This window comes from Dermacentor variabilis, chromosome 6 (genome assembly GCF_050947875.1).
Source record: "Dermacentor variabilis isolate Ectoservices chromosome 6, ASM5094787v1, whole genome shotgun sequence".
Lineage (NCBI taxonomy): Eukaryota > Metazoa > Arthropoda > Arachnida > Ixodida > Ixodidae > Dermacentor > Dermacentor variabilis.
Window position 1 is genome coordinate 46,211,464 of NC_134573.1, and position 16,983 is coordinate 46,228,446.

Here is a 16,983-nt window from a genome sequence, read left to right on the forward strand (position 1 = left end):
AGCATTGGTGTACCAAGTCGAACATACATCAGTCTATTTCTCCGACCACAAAGCTTCCTTCATGACTGTCAAGAACTGTTAGTGGAGTCTTTGTTAAAGGAATACGTGTGAAAAATAAAAAAAAAAATTCTGTGATAGCGCATACATGTGTTGCTCGATTTCTTTGCCTCAATCTATCGAAAAGGTGAAACAGCTTATTTGCTGCGCTCAAATTTCGCATTAGGAAGTAACGTAATCGTCGGCAATTTTTTCATTAAAAGAATTCGCCGTTGTCAGCAACGGCACCGACTACGCCTTTGTAATTCTCCCGATTGGCTTCGAAGCTCACAAAGCACAATACGCGCTGGATAATGCCAGTCTTTAAAAGTTAGCTTCGCCTTAATTTAGAAATGTTATGCAGTGAAGCATGACAAGGGTGTCAAGGGGCAATTGTCACGGGACATAGTATGTATTCCTTAATTATGCACGCGTGCACCCCGTCTCCTTTCACAGTAAGAGTGGCTAATAAGTGTACTGGCAGGCCTTAAGAGCTTTTTCGGACGTGGCTGTTGCCTTAAGGACAGTTTAGAACATGCATTCATTTTTTTTCGGACTGCCCGATTTTTCGGATGCTTTCGCAGCCCCAGGGATTCCGAAAAATCGGGCGTTGACTGTACAAGTGACCAAGAGCTAGGATGCTTCAAATGATCCATGGGGCAAACACGTGGCGGAAGGGGGATGAGAACAGAAAGGACCGACGCACTGAGGAATTAACAAGGAAGGAAGCGTGCCACCGCCTCTTTGAAGGAGCTTGAGCTCAAGAAAACAGTGTTGGCTGACGCCGAGTTGCAGGTGCCCCTCATCCAAACCAACATAAACTCTCTAACGCAGTGAAACCCAACACTGAGATATTGAGAGTATGTCAGGAGAGCGGATGTTGACTTCCCAGCTGCTGAGAGAGAATCTTAGTTGTGACAAAGTTCAGGTCTCATACCAATGAGCTTGCTATCAGTTGATAAAAATAGCCCATATTCGAAAATATTTACTTCTGTATGCATCCCCTTTTCATTCGTATTTGAAAATGTTCGACTCGATTCGGAATGGGTTTTACCATTTTTTCAGCTGTGCATTTTACTATAACTTTCTTTGTTTTCTTTTTTGAATAAAATAGATATTACTCCTTACTATTCAAACTGGATTAAATCATATTTTTTTCAACATATGCTTACAGAGAAGTGACAGCATCGGGCAACATGGTGTCAGCTCGTCTTGACATAAAACAAACTTCTGGCTCATTCAAGGAATTTTGCAAAGGTGTTCAGGGAAAACCTGGAAAACTCAGGGAATTTGGAAATGTCAACTTAATACACACCCTGTATCAGGCAGTTCGAAAAAAATAAATGCATGCCTTTTACTGCCTTTAAGGGCTCAAATCGCCACAGGCACATCCGAAGAGGCCTGCCAGTACACTTATTAGACATATCGGTGCTCGTACTGTGACAGGAGATGGCGGGTGCACGCGTGTACAATTAAGGAATACATACAGCGTCCCATGACAATTGCCCCTTCCCACGCTTGTTATGCTTCACCGCAATACTTTCGTTTATGCTTCACCGCGTAACATTTCTGCATTGAGGCTAGGCTGACTTTCAAAAACCGGCATTATGTAACGCACCATGCTTTCGACCTTCGAAGACAATCGCGAGGGCCACAAAGGGCGAATCGGTGGCATTGCTGACAGCGGCAAATTCTTTCGATGAAAAAAAAAAAACACAGCGCTGAACGTCAAGAAGCTTAATATCGAACGTAGAAGCAGATAGGCCTAGCGTTTGCCGCGGTGATGGCTACGGAGCGGATCTGCGTACGAAAGCGCTGTTTCGAGGTTGCGAGGCAATCAAAACGCCGGAGGTGGTGGCTTTCATTAATGGCGTTTCGGACTTGCGGTCACGGCAAAAAAGTACGGCAAATCGGACAGCGAAGGGTTCGTGCCTCCGAAATTTCAGACGTAATGGTGCCGCAAAGCCGCGCGAATGATCGGACGCCAAAGACGATTCATTACGATCCCTCTCTGTTACTCGAGCCAGCATTACCGCGACTTCGTTTCATTATTTAAAATTACAGCTAATTTTCCCTGATAGAAGCATAAATTCCCTGAGTATTTCCAGACTATTCAAAATCCCCGAGAATTCCCGGTTCTCCCGGTTGGTAGACACCCTGGCTCAGATGCAATATGACAGAATTTAGGGATTCTATCATTCAACGATGTCCCATCAGACATTTCACATTGAATGAAGCTCTTTGTGCTGCTCTGGGATCTCGCCTTAAAAGAGTAAATTTAGCTCAGGTGCTCCTATTTAAATACTTGTAAAAAGAGAATTCGTTTTTCTCGGCAACCACGGCACCAAATTTGACGAGGTTTGTTGCATTTAAAAGAAAAACTTAAAATCTAGGAACTGTTATTTCCGCATTCTTGATTTAGGTCGTAAATTTTTTATTGAAAATTAGCAAAAATCGCATATTTTCAGAAAGCGAAACTATGAAGTTCACAACTCTAACTCGGCAATGAGAAATGATATCACAGTTATGTGAATTCCATCTAATAGTACATATAAAGCAGACAAAATTGATATGTTACACATGAATTTAGTAGTATAAAAATACACCTTTTGCAGAACCCTTGTACACAAAGGAACGAATTCACGTAAAATATAAATTGACACATTGAACTCGTCCGCTTTTAAAGCTCTAATGGACGCCATTTACAGAACTGCGATATCTACTCTTGATGCAGAGCTTAGTTTGTAAACTTCGTACCTATACTTTTTTCAAACTTTTGAAAATTCTTTTAGCAAAATTCAGGCCCTAAACAGAAATTCTACTTCCAACAGTCATTAAAATTTACCTTTCTCTCTCAAATGCAACAAATTTCATTAAAATCGGTCCAGGGATTATGTCAGAAAAGCACTTCTGCATTTTACATGTACTTGAATAGGCCGTGTCAGAGTTGGGCCCAAGCTGAAGCTTCCTCTTAATGCCAGTCCCCGTTTGCCCTGACCCTCTTCCTTTCTGCCATATACCTCTTCTAGCAATGTTCAATGATAGCCCACATCAAGCATCCTTGAGCGATCCACATAATGTTGTCGCATTAAAATTTGAAGTGAGTAGTAATGGGGCGACGGTGTGCACGTCACTTTTGCTGTTTTTCATGCCAGTTTACTCGCTGAAAATGCGTGTAGCTTCAATTAATTTCACAAGAGGTGGGCTAATGCATATATAAATTAGGTTCTTGCATTCATTTCCAAAGCACAGCATGCTTAGCAAATGCACAACTGCCACTTTTCTTAGGCATGTTGCATATTATTTTTAAAAAATGAAGCAGTGTTCAAAGTGAGCAAACTGCAGTGCAAGCACTGCTCTGCCGACTGAAAAAGAGTCAGCCTCGTTGTGAAACAAGCATGCTTTATTCTTTTCATGCACAGTTCATCAGTTTCCATTGCACAAAGTGGAACTTTCAACACCACAGCTATAAAGCAGCAAAAAAAAAAAGAAGGAACAGAGAGAAGGGGGAGGACATTTGATGTCCTCGCAGGAAGTTCCACACAATGCAGCCTCATTTCCTAGTCTCATAAATTTCATTTTCTTTATACAACACTGGAATACAATTTTTGTTTGCTCAGACAATTGAGCAAGCGGCCATGGTGTGTAGACTGCACTTGCTAGACCAGCTGCACCATAGCCCTCAGCTCGGGCAGGAGGTCGGGTGGCTTTGACTGGCCCCACGATGCGGTCAGCACAACAGCTGGGACGAGTTTCAACTCGAGCAGGGTGGCCTTGGGGTCGTCCAATGCATGGCCGGTTGGCCCCGTGAGCATGCACTCGCTCCTGGCTTCTTCCATGCTGTTCAGGAGGAACTCTCGCACAGCAGCCAAGGGTTCGTGCACGGAAAATGTCCCCTGCAGCCACCCCCCCCAACAACAACCGGTGGAGGGCTGTTAAAGAAGACTGTTGAGAAATTTCAAGCTCAACAAAGTGTCCTATCCAGGCACTGTTTCTACATCCTGTATGTGGCAGGATTAGGCCTTGAGAGGAAGCTTTAGCTCGAGTGCTCCTACCTAAACACATGTAAAAGGATAAATTGTTTTTCTTAGCAACCACTGCGCCAAATTTGACGAGGTTTGTTGCATTTAAAAGAAAAACTTAAAATCTAGCAACTGTTTCGAATTTTTTATTTAGGTCATCAGTTTTTATTAAAAATTGACAAAAATCAAGTTTTTAGAAAATGAAACTATCAAGTCTACAACTTTAACTCAGCAATGAAAAATGATACCACAATTCTGTGAATTCCAGTTAATAGTACATCTAAAGCAGACAAAATTTACATGTTACATGTGAATCTAAAGAAAATTTGCAATATGGAAATACAGCTTTTGCAGAACCCTTGTAAACAACATAACAATTTCACCGATGATATAAATTAACATATAGAATTTGTCTGCTTTCAGTGATCTAATGGATCCCGTTTACAAAACTGCGATATCTGTTCTTGATGCAGAGCTATTAATTTGTAAACACTGTGCTTATATTTTTTTCAAACTTGCGAATTCTTGAAAATCTTTTTAACGAAATTCAGGTCCTAAATCGAAATTCCGCTTCCAAAAGTCATTAGAATTTAACTTCCTCTCTCAAATGCAACAAATTTCATTAAAATCAGTCCAGGGGTTATCTCAGAAAAACGTTTTTGAGTTTTACATGTATTTGAATAGGCCGCATTGGAGTTGGGCCTAAGCTAAAGCTTCCTCTTGAGAGGAAGCTTTACTCAGATGCAGCCTGTATAAATTAGGGGTGACCAAATACCAAAATTTTTGAATACGAATCAAATATAGAGTAATAATATGCAGATGCATTTATTAACAAGTTGGGTTAATTTGTTATGTTGGAACACTGCAATTGCATTGTCAATGTTAAAAAACCGGACTAGTAAGCTGTTATACTAAAAAATTGTGTATTTGGCTCATCTTAACTTGGACAATTTCATAATTCCCACTAGCTATCCTGGCTAGTCTGTGCTTTATTATACCGCATCAAATGCCCGTAAATTCGATGGAATTTGATGCCCTGCCTGTCGTCACTCATCACACTTTCTGTCAAGCAATAAGCTCAAAATTAGAAGTGGCGCTGCAGAAAAGAAAAGGCTGAGGTTTAACTCTTGTAAACCTAGTCACCACGACTAAAAGGTCTGTTTGGCTTGGTTTTGCAAAGACTATGCACACAGTGGCTCATTAAAATTAGGCCACAGATTTCCACACATGCTACACACGCTGCCGAATGGGTTGTCCATGAAGCCGTGACGAGACCTGGCCACTGCAGTTGAGCTTGCCGCCAGCCGAAGGGTGTGGATTGTTAAAAATTCGTTGTGGATGCCGCTGCTTGTATCCACAACTTCGTCCCCTTCTCTTTGTTGTTGTTTGTGTTGCTGAACGACGGTGGTGGCTGCAGTAGCTTCGATCTTGGCACGCTTCCGCGCTAGGCAGGCTTCTCTATAACGTGCTAATCCGGCCTCCCTCTGCTCCGGTGTTTCAGCAGGCAACTTTGCCTTTGCTTGAGATTTTGCAGCCTGCTGTCTAGCTATAGCTACTGGATGATTGTATTCAGCCTGTTGCTTGCACTGAAGCACACGCACAGACGGCCCAGCCGGCACGCCATCCATGGCAAGACTGAGCAACCAAGCACCGGCAAAGCAGCCATTAAACCCTCACGTAGTCACGTGGTGCTGCAGTGGTGAGGCTCCTACCAAGCGCAGCTGCGATGCCTCTCTGCAGCGGATCACGCGGTGTGACGTCACACCTGCCATACTTGCGCTCCGGCGGCTCAAGGTTTTCACAATGACTTTGCGAGACATGGCGAATGAGAGGCTGACTTTCCCGCAGAGTTCAGACGTCTTGCAGCTAAGTGTGCTTTACAGGTGAAATTTCGCTAGTAGCACACAATTATCACCAAGTTCAGCACAAAATCACCCTAATATTCTTGCATCAGATACTAGAAACAAATGCTAAGAACAGTGTTTGCTCCTGCATAGCCAGCAATATATTCGATTTGATTCGAATATTCGCATCCAAAAGAGTATTCAAACATTTTGGAATATGTATTTTTCGAATTGAATACGATGATTGATACATGCATACAGTGTGTTTCTAGTGGACGATGCACACGGGAGCCCCGACAAAGTCGACGAATGTTCTCTGGCTGTTGGCTGAACTGGCCAGCGCTGCATTATCCTTCGCAAATATACTTTGTAAATAGACTCCAGTTCTTAATCCTTCGTTCGCAAAACATTTTGGTGGAGGGTGCCGTTCCCCATCCTCGCCACGGAGCTCTGCAGCGGCCGCACCATCCCGCTTTCTGCCATGGCTGTTGGTGACGACACCTCACTTGCTTCTACACCTGCGACCCCACCAACAAGTACATTATGGTTACCAATCTCCGCAATCCTGGCATATTCTCCGGCAAAGATAATGTCGACGTTGAGGACTGGCTCAGCCTGTATGAGCATGTCAGCCAAAACAACCGCTGGGACCCTACCATTATGCGAGCGAATGTCCTATTCTACTTAGGCAGAACTCCTTGTGTCTGGTTCCGGACACACGTGGATGAGACCTCTAGCCGGGATGTTTTCAAGGAGAAGCTCAGCGACCTCTTTGCATATCCCACCGGTGTGCCACCGGTGGATCCTACCAGCCGGCTTGGTCGCTGGGTTCTGCGGCTGCAAGAATATTCCTATGCAGTAGTGTACAAGTCGGGCCGATTACATCAAGATGCAGGCTGTTTATCACGCTATACAGTGGACAAACCACCCACTGACCCTGACCCCGTTGTTGACGCTTGCGTTTTCTCCGTTTCTCAGCTGCTAAACGTTGCTGACGAGCAACGCCGTGATGCCACCTTGGAGACCATCATTGATGATTTGTAATCTTCGTCTTCGGATTCGGCCCTTCACCTGTTTGTTCTCAGGGATGGTGTATTATACCGCCACAATGTACGCCCCGACGGTCCTGCCCTACTCCTTGGCATTCCGAAGCACCTACAGTCAGCTGTTCTCCAAGAGCTTCGTGATTTACCAACAGCAGGTCACCTTGGCGTCTACCGCACCTACAACCGGATTCGCCGATGCTTCTTTTGGCCAGGCCTTGCCCGCTCCATCTGGAAATATGTTGCGGCACGCGAGAAACGCCAGCATCGAAAAACACCATTGACGCTCCCTGCTGGGTGCCTTCAACTGCTCGAAATTCCTTCGGAGCTGTTCTTTCGCATTGGCTAGGACTTACTTGGCCCTTTACCTCTATCCACGTCTAGCAACAAGTGGGTCGCTGTGGCGACAGATTACGCCATGCGCTACGCCATCACCAGAGCTCTTCCGAGCTGCACCATAGATGTTGCAGATTTTATTTTACACAATGTGATTCTGGAGCATGGTACTCCACACCAACTTCTCACTGACCATGGTCGGACATTTCTTTCGAAAGTCATTGCCAACATCCTGCAGTCCTGCTCGACCAAGCACAAGCTGACTATGGCTTACCATCCACAGACTAATGGTCTCACGGAGCGTCTGAATCATACCCTAACAGACATGCTTGCAAAGTATGTCTCGTCTGACCATACTAATTGGAAACCTTGCCCTACCCTACGTCACTTTTGCATATAATTCTTCGCGTCATGATACTGCTGGTTATTCCCCGTTCTTTCTGTTGTTTGGCCGAGAACCCACATTGCCAGTGGATGCATTTCTTCCATCCACCGCAGCAGAGAACAGCGAGTATGCACTTGACGCCATCACCAGGGCAGCCCAAGCACGCTTAATTACTCGCGCTCATCTCCTCACCTCTCAAGGGAAGCAACAGCACTTGTACGATCACCAACACAGAGACTTCCACTTAACAATAACTTCCACTTAACGCAACAATATTAAAAACATAATTTTGCATAATGACCCATGCAAGCAGCTATTTGTGTAGCTGGCATTAGGTTTATCAATATTACTGGTACTTGAACTTTAGAGGACCTTATAATATAGAGTTTGCACTTGCTTTCATAAACCTGCTCCAAAATTCCGTTTTACTGCTCCGAAATGCATTTTTGGCTGCTCCAAAAGCTGCTCCGATATGGCATGGGCAAACAGCAGCACTGATCTACATGTTCCATATACATCCTGCTCTTACCAGGATGAAATGTGATGCTGCAGTTAAACAGCAATCATGACAAAGATTCTCGAGCACCCACCGACTATCGCCCATGAACCTGGCAGTGGTGCATTTCTTCAGACCTATGCACAAGCTCGCTGATAACGCAAGTGGTTGTTCATATATCTACGATCGGCACATGCTGCAGCACAGCGTGTTGTTACCAAACATTACCAAAGCCCTGAAGCATCCACAAATTTTACTATTATCCTTGGGCTAATTAATGTTAGGTTTAGGTTGAACTTTAAACCTGTCTGTTGCTGCAGATGTTTTTTATTCAATCCTTCAAGATTACCACGATTGTGAATGATGCAATGAGTGCAATCTCACTATCTTCGCAGTGCCAATTTGCATTTCTGCAGGTGGTTCCTACTTCTGCGAGCCAAGATTACTGCGAGTGATGGCAGCAGGGCTGGCACCAATTTGCAATCAGAACCGTCCAGGAGGAGGATGACGACGACAACAAGCAGCAGCAGCAACTGATCGTGGTTGCAGCGGCAGCAGCCATAAATGGGTTATTTTGTGGTGCGACTGACACGGAGAAAGCTTAAAATTGTTAATTCTTTTTCAAATAAGTAGTGCTTCGAAATTTATATTACTGGGTACTTTTACATTAAGCAGCAGGCTTTTAGCTGGGAACTATTCAAATCTTCATTAAGCTGGAGAAAAGAAAAGCTCATTAATATTGTTACGTGTAGAAAGATACAGATGGAAGAGGCTATTTACAAGCTATTTACACTGGACTGGAGCCAGAGCGCCAGGCCGACATTTTCTCGCGCCAAGGGCACAGGCCCACTTCGTCGTCGTTCTCGCGGCGGCTCGTCTTTCGGGTATCTACCAATAATATCGTAATACTACCCCCCGGCGGCAAAAGCGCTGTCACGGTGCTTTTAAATATCCAAGGCACGTGGAGAGTTGTAGGGCTTGAGCCGGGTGACGTGGACAATGTCACTGGTTGTCACACCGGAGGACGTAGTGGGTGAGGCTAGAACAATTTCATAGGTGACATCGGTCACTAAGCGGAGCACGCGATATGGGTCGGTATAACAGGAAAGCAGTTTCTCACAAAGGCCGACTTTACGCGATGGTGACCAAAGCAACATGAGGGCGCCGGGCACAAAATGGACATCACAGTGACGGAGGTCGTAGCGTTGTTTCTGTTTGTCTTGAGAGACTTGTAGACGAACGCACGCAAGTTGACAAGCATGGTCAGCACGGGCGACTGCATCTAGGGCATAAGCTCTAGTTGAAGCTGTGGTTGATGGAAGCACGGTGTCTAGTAGTAGCGTCGGTTCGCAGCCATACAAGAGGTAAAACGGGGAAAAGCTGGCAGTTTCGAGATGGGAAGAGTTGTATGCAAAGGTAATGTAGGGTAGAGCCAGGTCCCAGTCATGGTGGTCGTCTGAAACGTATTTGGATAGCATGTCTGTAAGGGTGCGGTTCAAACGCTCAGTGAGGCCGTTCGTTTGAGGGTGGTAGGAGGTAGTAAACTTATGCTGAATGGAGCAGGCCCGCATGATGTCGTAAATGAATTTCGCCAAAAACCTACGGCCACGGTCTGTTAGCAGTTGACGTGGAGCACCATGCATCAAAATGATATCATGTAGAAGGAAGTCCGCAACGTCAGTTGCGCAAGTGGTCGGAAGAGCGCAGGTTACGGCGTAGCGGGTCACATAGTCAGCCGCGACTGCAACCCACTTGTTTCCTGATGTTGATTTCGGAAATGGGCTGAGAAGGTTTAAGCCAACACGATGGAAGGGCTCGGCAGGGATGTCGAGCGGCTGCAGGTAACCAGTGCGGGGCTGGGAAGGCTTCTTGCGTCGTTGACAAAGTTCACAAGTGGCGACGTAACGCCTTACGGAACGGGCAAGGCCCGGCCAGAAAAAAGGGCGACGTACACGGTCATAGGTTCGAGATACGCCGAGGTGTCCTGCCGTTGGTACGTTGTGGAGCTCTTCTAGAACGGTTGAGCGGAGGTGTTTAGGTATGACAAGTAGGAACTCAGAGCTGTCCAGATGAAGGTTACGGCAGTACAGAGTACCGTCACGGAGGACGAAGAGGCGTAGAGTGGCGTCGGCCGGAGAGTGTTCAAAACGGTCGATGAGTCCTCTGATCTTGGCGTCACGACGTTGCTCGTCGGCGAAATGAAGCAGCTGCGACACAGAGAATACACAAGCAGCACTGGTAATATTGGAGGAGTCAGGGTCGTCAACAGGGTAACGCGACAGGCTGTCAGCGTCTTGGTGCAGGCGGCAAAACTTTTAGACCACAAAATACGAAAATTCTTGTAGTCTCAAAGCCCATCGACCAAGCCGGCCTGTAGGATCTTTTAGGGATGAGAGCCAGCAGAGAGCATGATGGTCAGTGACTACAGAAAAAAGGCGACCGTAGAGGTAAGGACGGAACTTCACAACCGCCCAGACTACAGCAAGGCATTCTCGTTCCGTAATGGAATAGTTGTGCTCCGATGGTGTGAGGAGGCGACTTGCATAAGCAATAACGCGATGCTGGCCACACTGACGCTGGGGTAAGACGGCACCTACACCATGACCACTGGCATCTGTACGTAATTCTGTAGGGGCATCAGGGTCGAAGTGGGCGAGAATGGGTGGCGAGGAGAGAAGAGTGACGAGACGAGAGAAGGCGGCGGCTTCTGCAGTACCCCACGAAAATTGTACGCCTTTCTTCAAAAGATTAGTGAGGGGTCTAGCAATTGCCACAAAATCTTGAACAAAACGACGAAAGTACGAGCATAGGCCGACAAAACTTCGAACGTCTGCGGCTGTCTTCGGAACCGGAAAGTCTCGGGCAGCGCGAGTTTTGTCGGGATCAGGCTGTACTTCTGATGCATCAACGAGGTGGCCCAGAACAGTGATTTGGCGGTGGCTGAAACGACATTTCGACGAGTTATGTTGCAGCTTCACCTTTCAAAATACATCAAGTATAGCTGTTAGGCGCTCAAGGTGTGTGTCAAACGTGGGCGAGAAGATGATAACGTCGTCAAGGTAGCAGAGACATGTGGACCATTTGAAACTGCGGAGCAAGGAGTCCATCATACGCTCAAAGGTGGCAGGGGCGTTGCATAATCCAAACGGCATTACTTTAAATTGGTATAGGCCATCAGGTGTGATGAACGTGGTTTTTTCTCTGCCCATATCGTCAACAGCAATCTGCGAGTATCCAGAACGAAGATCGATAGAACAGAAATAGCCGGAACCGTGGAGGCAGTCAAGGGCGTCGTCTATACGTGGGAGCGGGTAGACGTCCTTCTTAGTAATGTTGTTCAGGTGGCGGTAGTCTGCACAGAAGCGCCACGTGCCACCCTTCTTCTTAACCAACACTACAGGTCACGCCCAGGGACTCGAAGAAGGCTCAATGATGTTTTAGTCTAACATTTTGTTGACTTTGCTTTGAATTACTTGGCGTTCCGACGCAGAAACTCGATACGGTCGTCGGTAAATAGGAGTAGCATCGCCAGTAAGAATCCGATGCTTGACCGCGAGCGTCTGGCCTAAAGGGCGATCGTCGAAGTCGAAAATATCTCTGTAGGATGATAATACTTGGTAAAGGTCTTCAGCCTGCGCAGAAGACAGGTCCGTCGCAACCATTTTTTGTATCTTGGGATTGGTAGCCGAGGCTGGCACGATGGGCCTGCTAAGCTCGCAAGAAGCATCGGTTGATAACGCTGCCACGTGATGGTCGCCGAGACAATCAACGTTGGCAAGGCAAATACCTTGCGGTAGAATTTGCTTTGCCAATCCAAAGTTAAAGATAGGTATGCGAGTGCAGTTCGCAGTAATAGTAACTATACTGTGAGGCACGGTAATGTCGTACTGTAGTGGAATGTCGGGCAGAGGCGTGACGAGGTACTCGCCATCAGGGACTGGTGGGGAAGACAGGAGTTCAATATAGGCTATTGATTTTGGCGGCAGGCGAATAAAGTCAGTGGGGCGTAGGCGGCACTGGGGTGCGTCAGAAGGTTCTGCGAGAATTGGCAACTCAAGGCGGAGGGTACTGGCAGAGCAGTCAATAAGGGCAGAATGCGCGGAGAGAAAGTCGAGGGCGAGAATTAGGTCGTGGGGGCATTGAGCAATCACGGTGAAGAGGACAGGGGTGTGGCAGCCGGCAATGCTGACTCGTGCCGTACACATGCCGATAAAAGGCACAGTACCGCCATCCGCAACGCGGACGACGCGTGCTGACGCTGGGGTGAGGAGCTTTTTGAGTCGTCGTCGGAACGCAGCACTCATAATAAAAAGATGTGCGCCTGTATCGATGAGTGCAGTGACAGGATAGCTGTCAACGTCAACGTCAAGAAGGTTTTGGTTCGTTGGTAACGTGAGCAGAGGATTGGAGGGCAGGGTCGACAACGCAGCTTCACCTCCAGAAGCTGCAATACCTAGTTTTCCGGCTGGGTCCGGGAGGCGATAGGCGGCGAAGAGAAGCGGCGGGGTAGGGGCGAACGAGACTGATGGCGTCGAGGTGAGGGCGAGCGACTGTAGCGAAGGTTCGGAGCAGGGGCATCAGCAACAGTGGGTTCATGGCGGGTGGCATAGAGAACAGAAGGTTCAAAAGTGCGGGAATAAGTAGCGGCATATGTCCGAGGAGGTGGTGGCCATCGGTTGCGGCAGTGGCGAGCGACGTGGCCGATGCGACAGCAGTGGAAGCAGATCGGCCTGTCATCAGGGGTATGCTATTCAGACGGGTTGCGGTGAGATATGGCAGAAAAGGACTGTCGGGGACGAGGAGGGCCGGTAGAGAACTGGGGAGCGTTGGGTTGAGACGTTGTACACACGGAGTTCAGACCCATGTTCTCAAATTCCTGTCTGACTACGGCCTGAATCATCGCAATCGTGGTTGCTGGCGGATCGGGAGGTGTTGCGGCGAAAGCTGGCGGACAGGCGGCCTTGAGCTCGCGGTGAACAATACGGGTGATGTCACAGGTGGTAGCCTGACGTGGTCGACCCTCACATGTCGACGTAGCAGCAGTGTTGGGTAACTGCGTGATGTGGTGTGTGATATGGCGGCTCTTAGCCTGTTCAAGGCGACAGCATTCTTTAATGATGGCGTCGAGTGTCGAGACGTTGCCGAAAACAAGCAAATTGAAAGCGTCGTCGGCGATGCCTTTTAGGACATGTGACACTTTATCAGCTTCAGACATTGTGTCGTCAGCTTTTGGGGATAGAGCCAAGACGTCGAGGATGTATGAAACGTACGGCTCTGTAGATGTCTGAACACGAGATGCAAGAGCCTTTCTCGCGGCAACCTTGCGGCCAATGGGGTCGCCGAACAGTTCCCTGAGCTTTTCTCTGAAATTGTCCCAACTGGTTATCTCGTCGTCATGCGTCTGGTGCCACACGCGTGGGGTGCCGCCAAGATAAAAGATGACATTGGCGAGCATGATCGTTGGGTCCCACCTGTTATTAGCGCTGGCATGTTCATATAGCTTGATCCATTCGTCAACGTCCTGTCCCTCCAAGCCAGAGAACACACCAGGGTCGCGATGTTGGGCAACCATGACAACGGGAGCAGTCGGACAAGCCGAAGCCGTTGCAGAGGTGGTCTCGTCACCGGGAGGCATGGTGACAAGCTCGATGTACCGACCACTCCGGAGTTCCGTGGCGAGGACAGGGATCGCTCACCTCCACCAGAATGTTACGTGTAGAAACATACAGATGGAAGAGGCTATTTACAACTATTTACACTGGACTGTAGCCAGAGTGCCATGCCGACATTTTCTCGCGCCAAGGGCACAGACCCACTTCATCGTCGCTCTCGCGGCGGCTTGTCTCTCGGGTATGATAATATTGTAGTAATATGAAGTTCACAGTAATGAGATGTCATTGCACAGGCTAATTGAAGGAAGCGCTTCAAGCTGAGGCCCATTTGTGAATACAGGTGTTTGACATCAAAAGAAGAGAAAGCAGTAGGAATGTCACTTCACTCACGCTATGGCCAGCTTGTGGGAGTAATATAGGTTGAAAAAGCAATCCACAAGTATTACACTTTTACTTATAGAATGGCCTTCTTCTTAACACCACGAAAAAGACCACAGTGTGCATTACTTTTCATGGCCTCCAAGATTGTGATGTTTTGCTGTTGCAACAGCGTACTGGGGCATAATCTCAGAAGCTACACTTTTGTATGCTGCAATCTTGGCAGTCATCCTTACCTCAGACGAGCCAAATGCACACACACACACAAAAGAAAAGCCAAGTTTGTTCTAATGAGCTGTATGAGACAGGCAGCACAGACAGCTGAGAGCAAACTTTACAACACCCACTGGCATCAGCTTACCAACCAGTGGTGCTACCCTTCAGGACACCGCCACATACCGCCATCTTGGTGAAATCATCGTATCATCAGCTCTGACTGGCTAACAGGGCTGCCCTCTCTGCGACTGACCGAGAACGCCAACGTGCAAACATTTGTTGACATCCACAATATCGCCATAGGACGCTGATATGACATTGCGAGTGTCAGAGGCACTACTAGATGTCAAGTGTGTCTCGCACACCATCCATGGCAAGCACTCACCTGCAGCAAAAGGCCAGAGGGCAGCCGGATCCGAATGAGCGTGTAGCGGTACATCATCTGCTCACGCCTCTCGTCACGCTCGCGCATGGCCTTGGTCCGCAGCGCTGTCTGCAGCTCCACCTCACGACGCCTGCAACGGAAACAGCAGACTTACTGACCGAGTTGATTCATTCAATCACAAGGTCTAATAAGCAAAAGGAACGCTGGGACTTCCAGATGCACCAAGGTTGTGGGCTACGAAATAATTCTGGCCAGGCAGCGGCTGAAAGTGCACAAGCATTTCTTTGTTGCATTCTCCTCCGATCACAATACAGTGGTTGTGGCTGGGAGTAGAACCCGCAACCTTGTGCTCTAGATTGGAATGCCAACCAAGGCACCTTTAAGGTAAACTACAACAACAACAAAAAAGAAAGCACAGAAGGGAGCACTTGATCACTAGGTGGTTGACGTGAGCTCGTTGCTATGCCAGTCACACGAAAACACTTGATGATGAAAACAGATAAACTCTGCAACAGTGGAGGACCCTGGATTAATTTTTCACTACATCTGCATTTTTGAACTTGCAACGAAATAAGGGTGCACGAGTATTTTCACATGACATTTCCATCAGAATGTGGCTAGTACAGCTGGGAATGAAACCTGCGACCTTGTGCCCAACAGAAGAATGTAACAGCCACTGCTGCAGGTTGCAATTTAAAGGACCCCTGACCAGGCACTATTGAAAATTTTGGTTACAGTCTGTAAGTTGGAAAGTATGCTCAAGGGAGCAGCAGAGATGGAAGCAAATAGAATGCAGCAAAATGATGGTGTTAGGAGACAAGCTATCCTCCCTAGAGTGAAGGCCAGTGCCTTGAACTTTGTCCAGTTTGCTACTCTACACGTGGGAAGGGGGAGTGAAAGAGAGAGAAGACATGTCTTGACTGCACTTTCAAATGCACTAAGCCAGGTGAAGCGTATCTAAAGTCTGGCACTCAAGTCTGTTGCTTTCAGGTACTGTAGAAGAGCTCGAGAAATGTGTGGTTCAATTAGGGGCTAAATGAAAATGGCAAAACAGTCGTTTTCTGCCTGTTTGGAGGCATTATATGAACAGCTTACAAAGTCTGCCAACTGCCTTAGGGAGAGTCAAAGGTGGTGGTATTGAGCAATGCTATACATAGGATGGGTGCCATGTTATGCCTCAAAGGTACTGAAAGGGAAGTGTGTAGGTTCATTACACCTTTTGTAGAAGATTGCTTGATGATGATGATGATGTGTGGTGTTTTGTGGCGCTAGGGCCAGGTTTGGCCAAAGAGCGCCATGACAAGTGGTAGTGTTAACGATGTATTATGGAAGATGCGACTTGGCTGTAAATTGGCCTAAAATAGTTGCTGTAAAGTGTGTAAAATCTACGTGCTATAAAATTATGGCGATGACTAATGACGTATACTATGAACATTAAAATCCATCGTAGAAGAATGATAGAAGAAGATTGCTTAACAAGTGTTCCAGAGCTTTACAAGTGTATGTTACAAACTGTGCAGGAAGTTTACCCAGTGTCCTTAAAGAATTCAATGTGCAACAAAGCTGACATTTTTAGAAAATTGGGAGTGTGTTATGTATGATGCGTGCTCAAAGTGTTGGGAATGTCAGTTCATTATAACATTTGCGAAAAAAAAAAAATCTAAGCCAGTGTTTAAAGGCATCATACAGCTGTGATCAGCTAGGTTTCCCAATCACTTGAGAGAACTCTACGTCACAGAGTTTACTATTTGTGAAAATGGAGCGCATGTTATATGTAATATGTGGCTAAAGTTAAAAAATTTTGACTTAGAAGTGCTGCAAGTGATTACAGAACCCTTGGTTTTTTTCCCCCTATTTTCAAGCACTGCATACAATGTTCATAGTTGGTTTGCCTAATGTCTTCAGTAAACTAAACGAGGCACCTTGTATTTATTTGCTGAATATAAGGGTGATATAAGGGTGATAAGGAATATAGGGAAATATAAGGTTTATCGGTGATGTGTTCACAGTGTTCGAAGTGCAGGGGTTAATTGTGGCCTTTGCAATAAATTATGTTTGCAAGAGCTCTAGAGCATTATGAGTGCGCTTAACGAGCAGCGTAACATTATTTAGCCCACTTCCCTTGCAGAACTACTAATTCCACCAAGATCAAACTTAGCAAAAATGGGGGGACCGCTATGGCAAATCAGTACAATAGATTAAATGCATGTGGATTAAATAGAGCTTTTGT

The 16,983-nt window shown here is 46.7% G+C and overlaps 1 protein-coding gene across 2 annotated transcripts in view; it reads right to left on the reverse strand.

Moving 5' to 3' along the window:
- Positions 1-3,420: 3,420 nt before the first annotated feature.
- The window catches only part of Gint3 (GDI interacting protein 3), a 54,020-nt gene continuing 40,457 nt past the window's right edge, over positions 3,421-16,983 (reverse strand). For both annotated transcript variants that reach the window (XM_075695036.1, XM_075695037.1), the window contains exons 7-8: positions 14,754-14,883; positions 3,421-3,932 (exon numbers count right to left, since the gene is read on the reverse strand). In XM_075695036.1, coding sequence (XP_075551151.1) covers positions 3,696-3,932; positions 14,754-14,883 — 367 coding nt within the window. In that variant the 3' untranslated portion in view covers positions 3,421-3,695. The remainder of the gene's footprint in view (positions 3,933-14,753; positions 14,884-16,983) is intronic.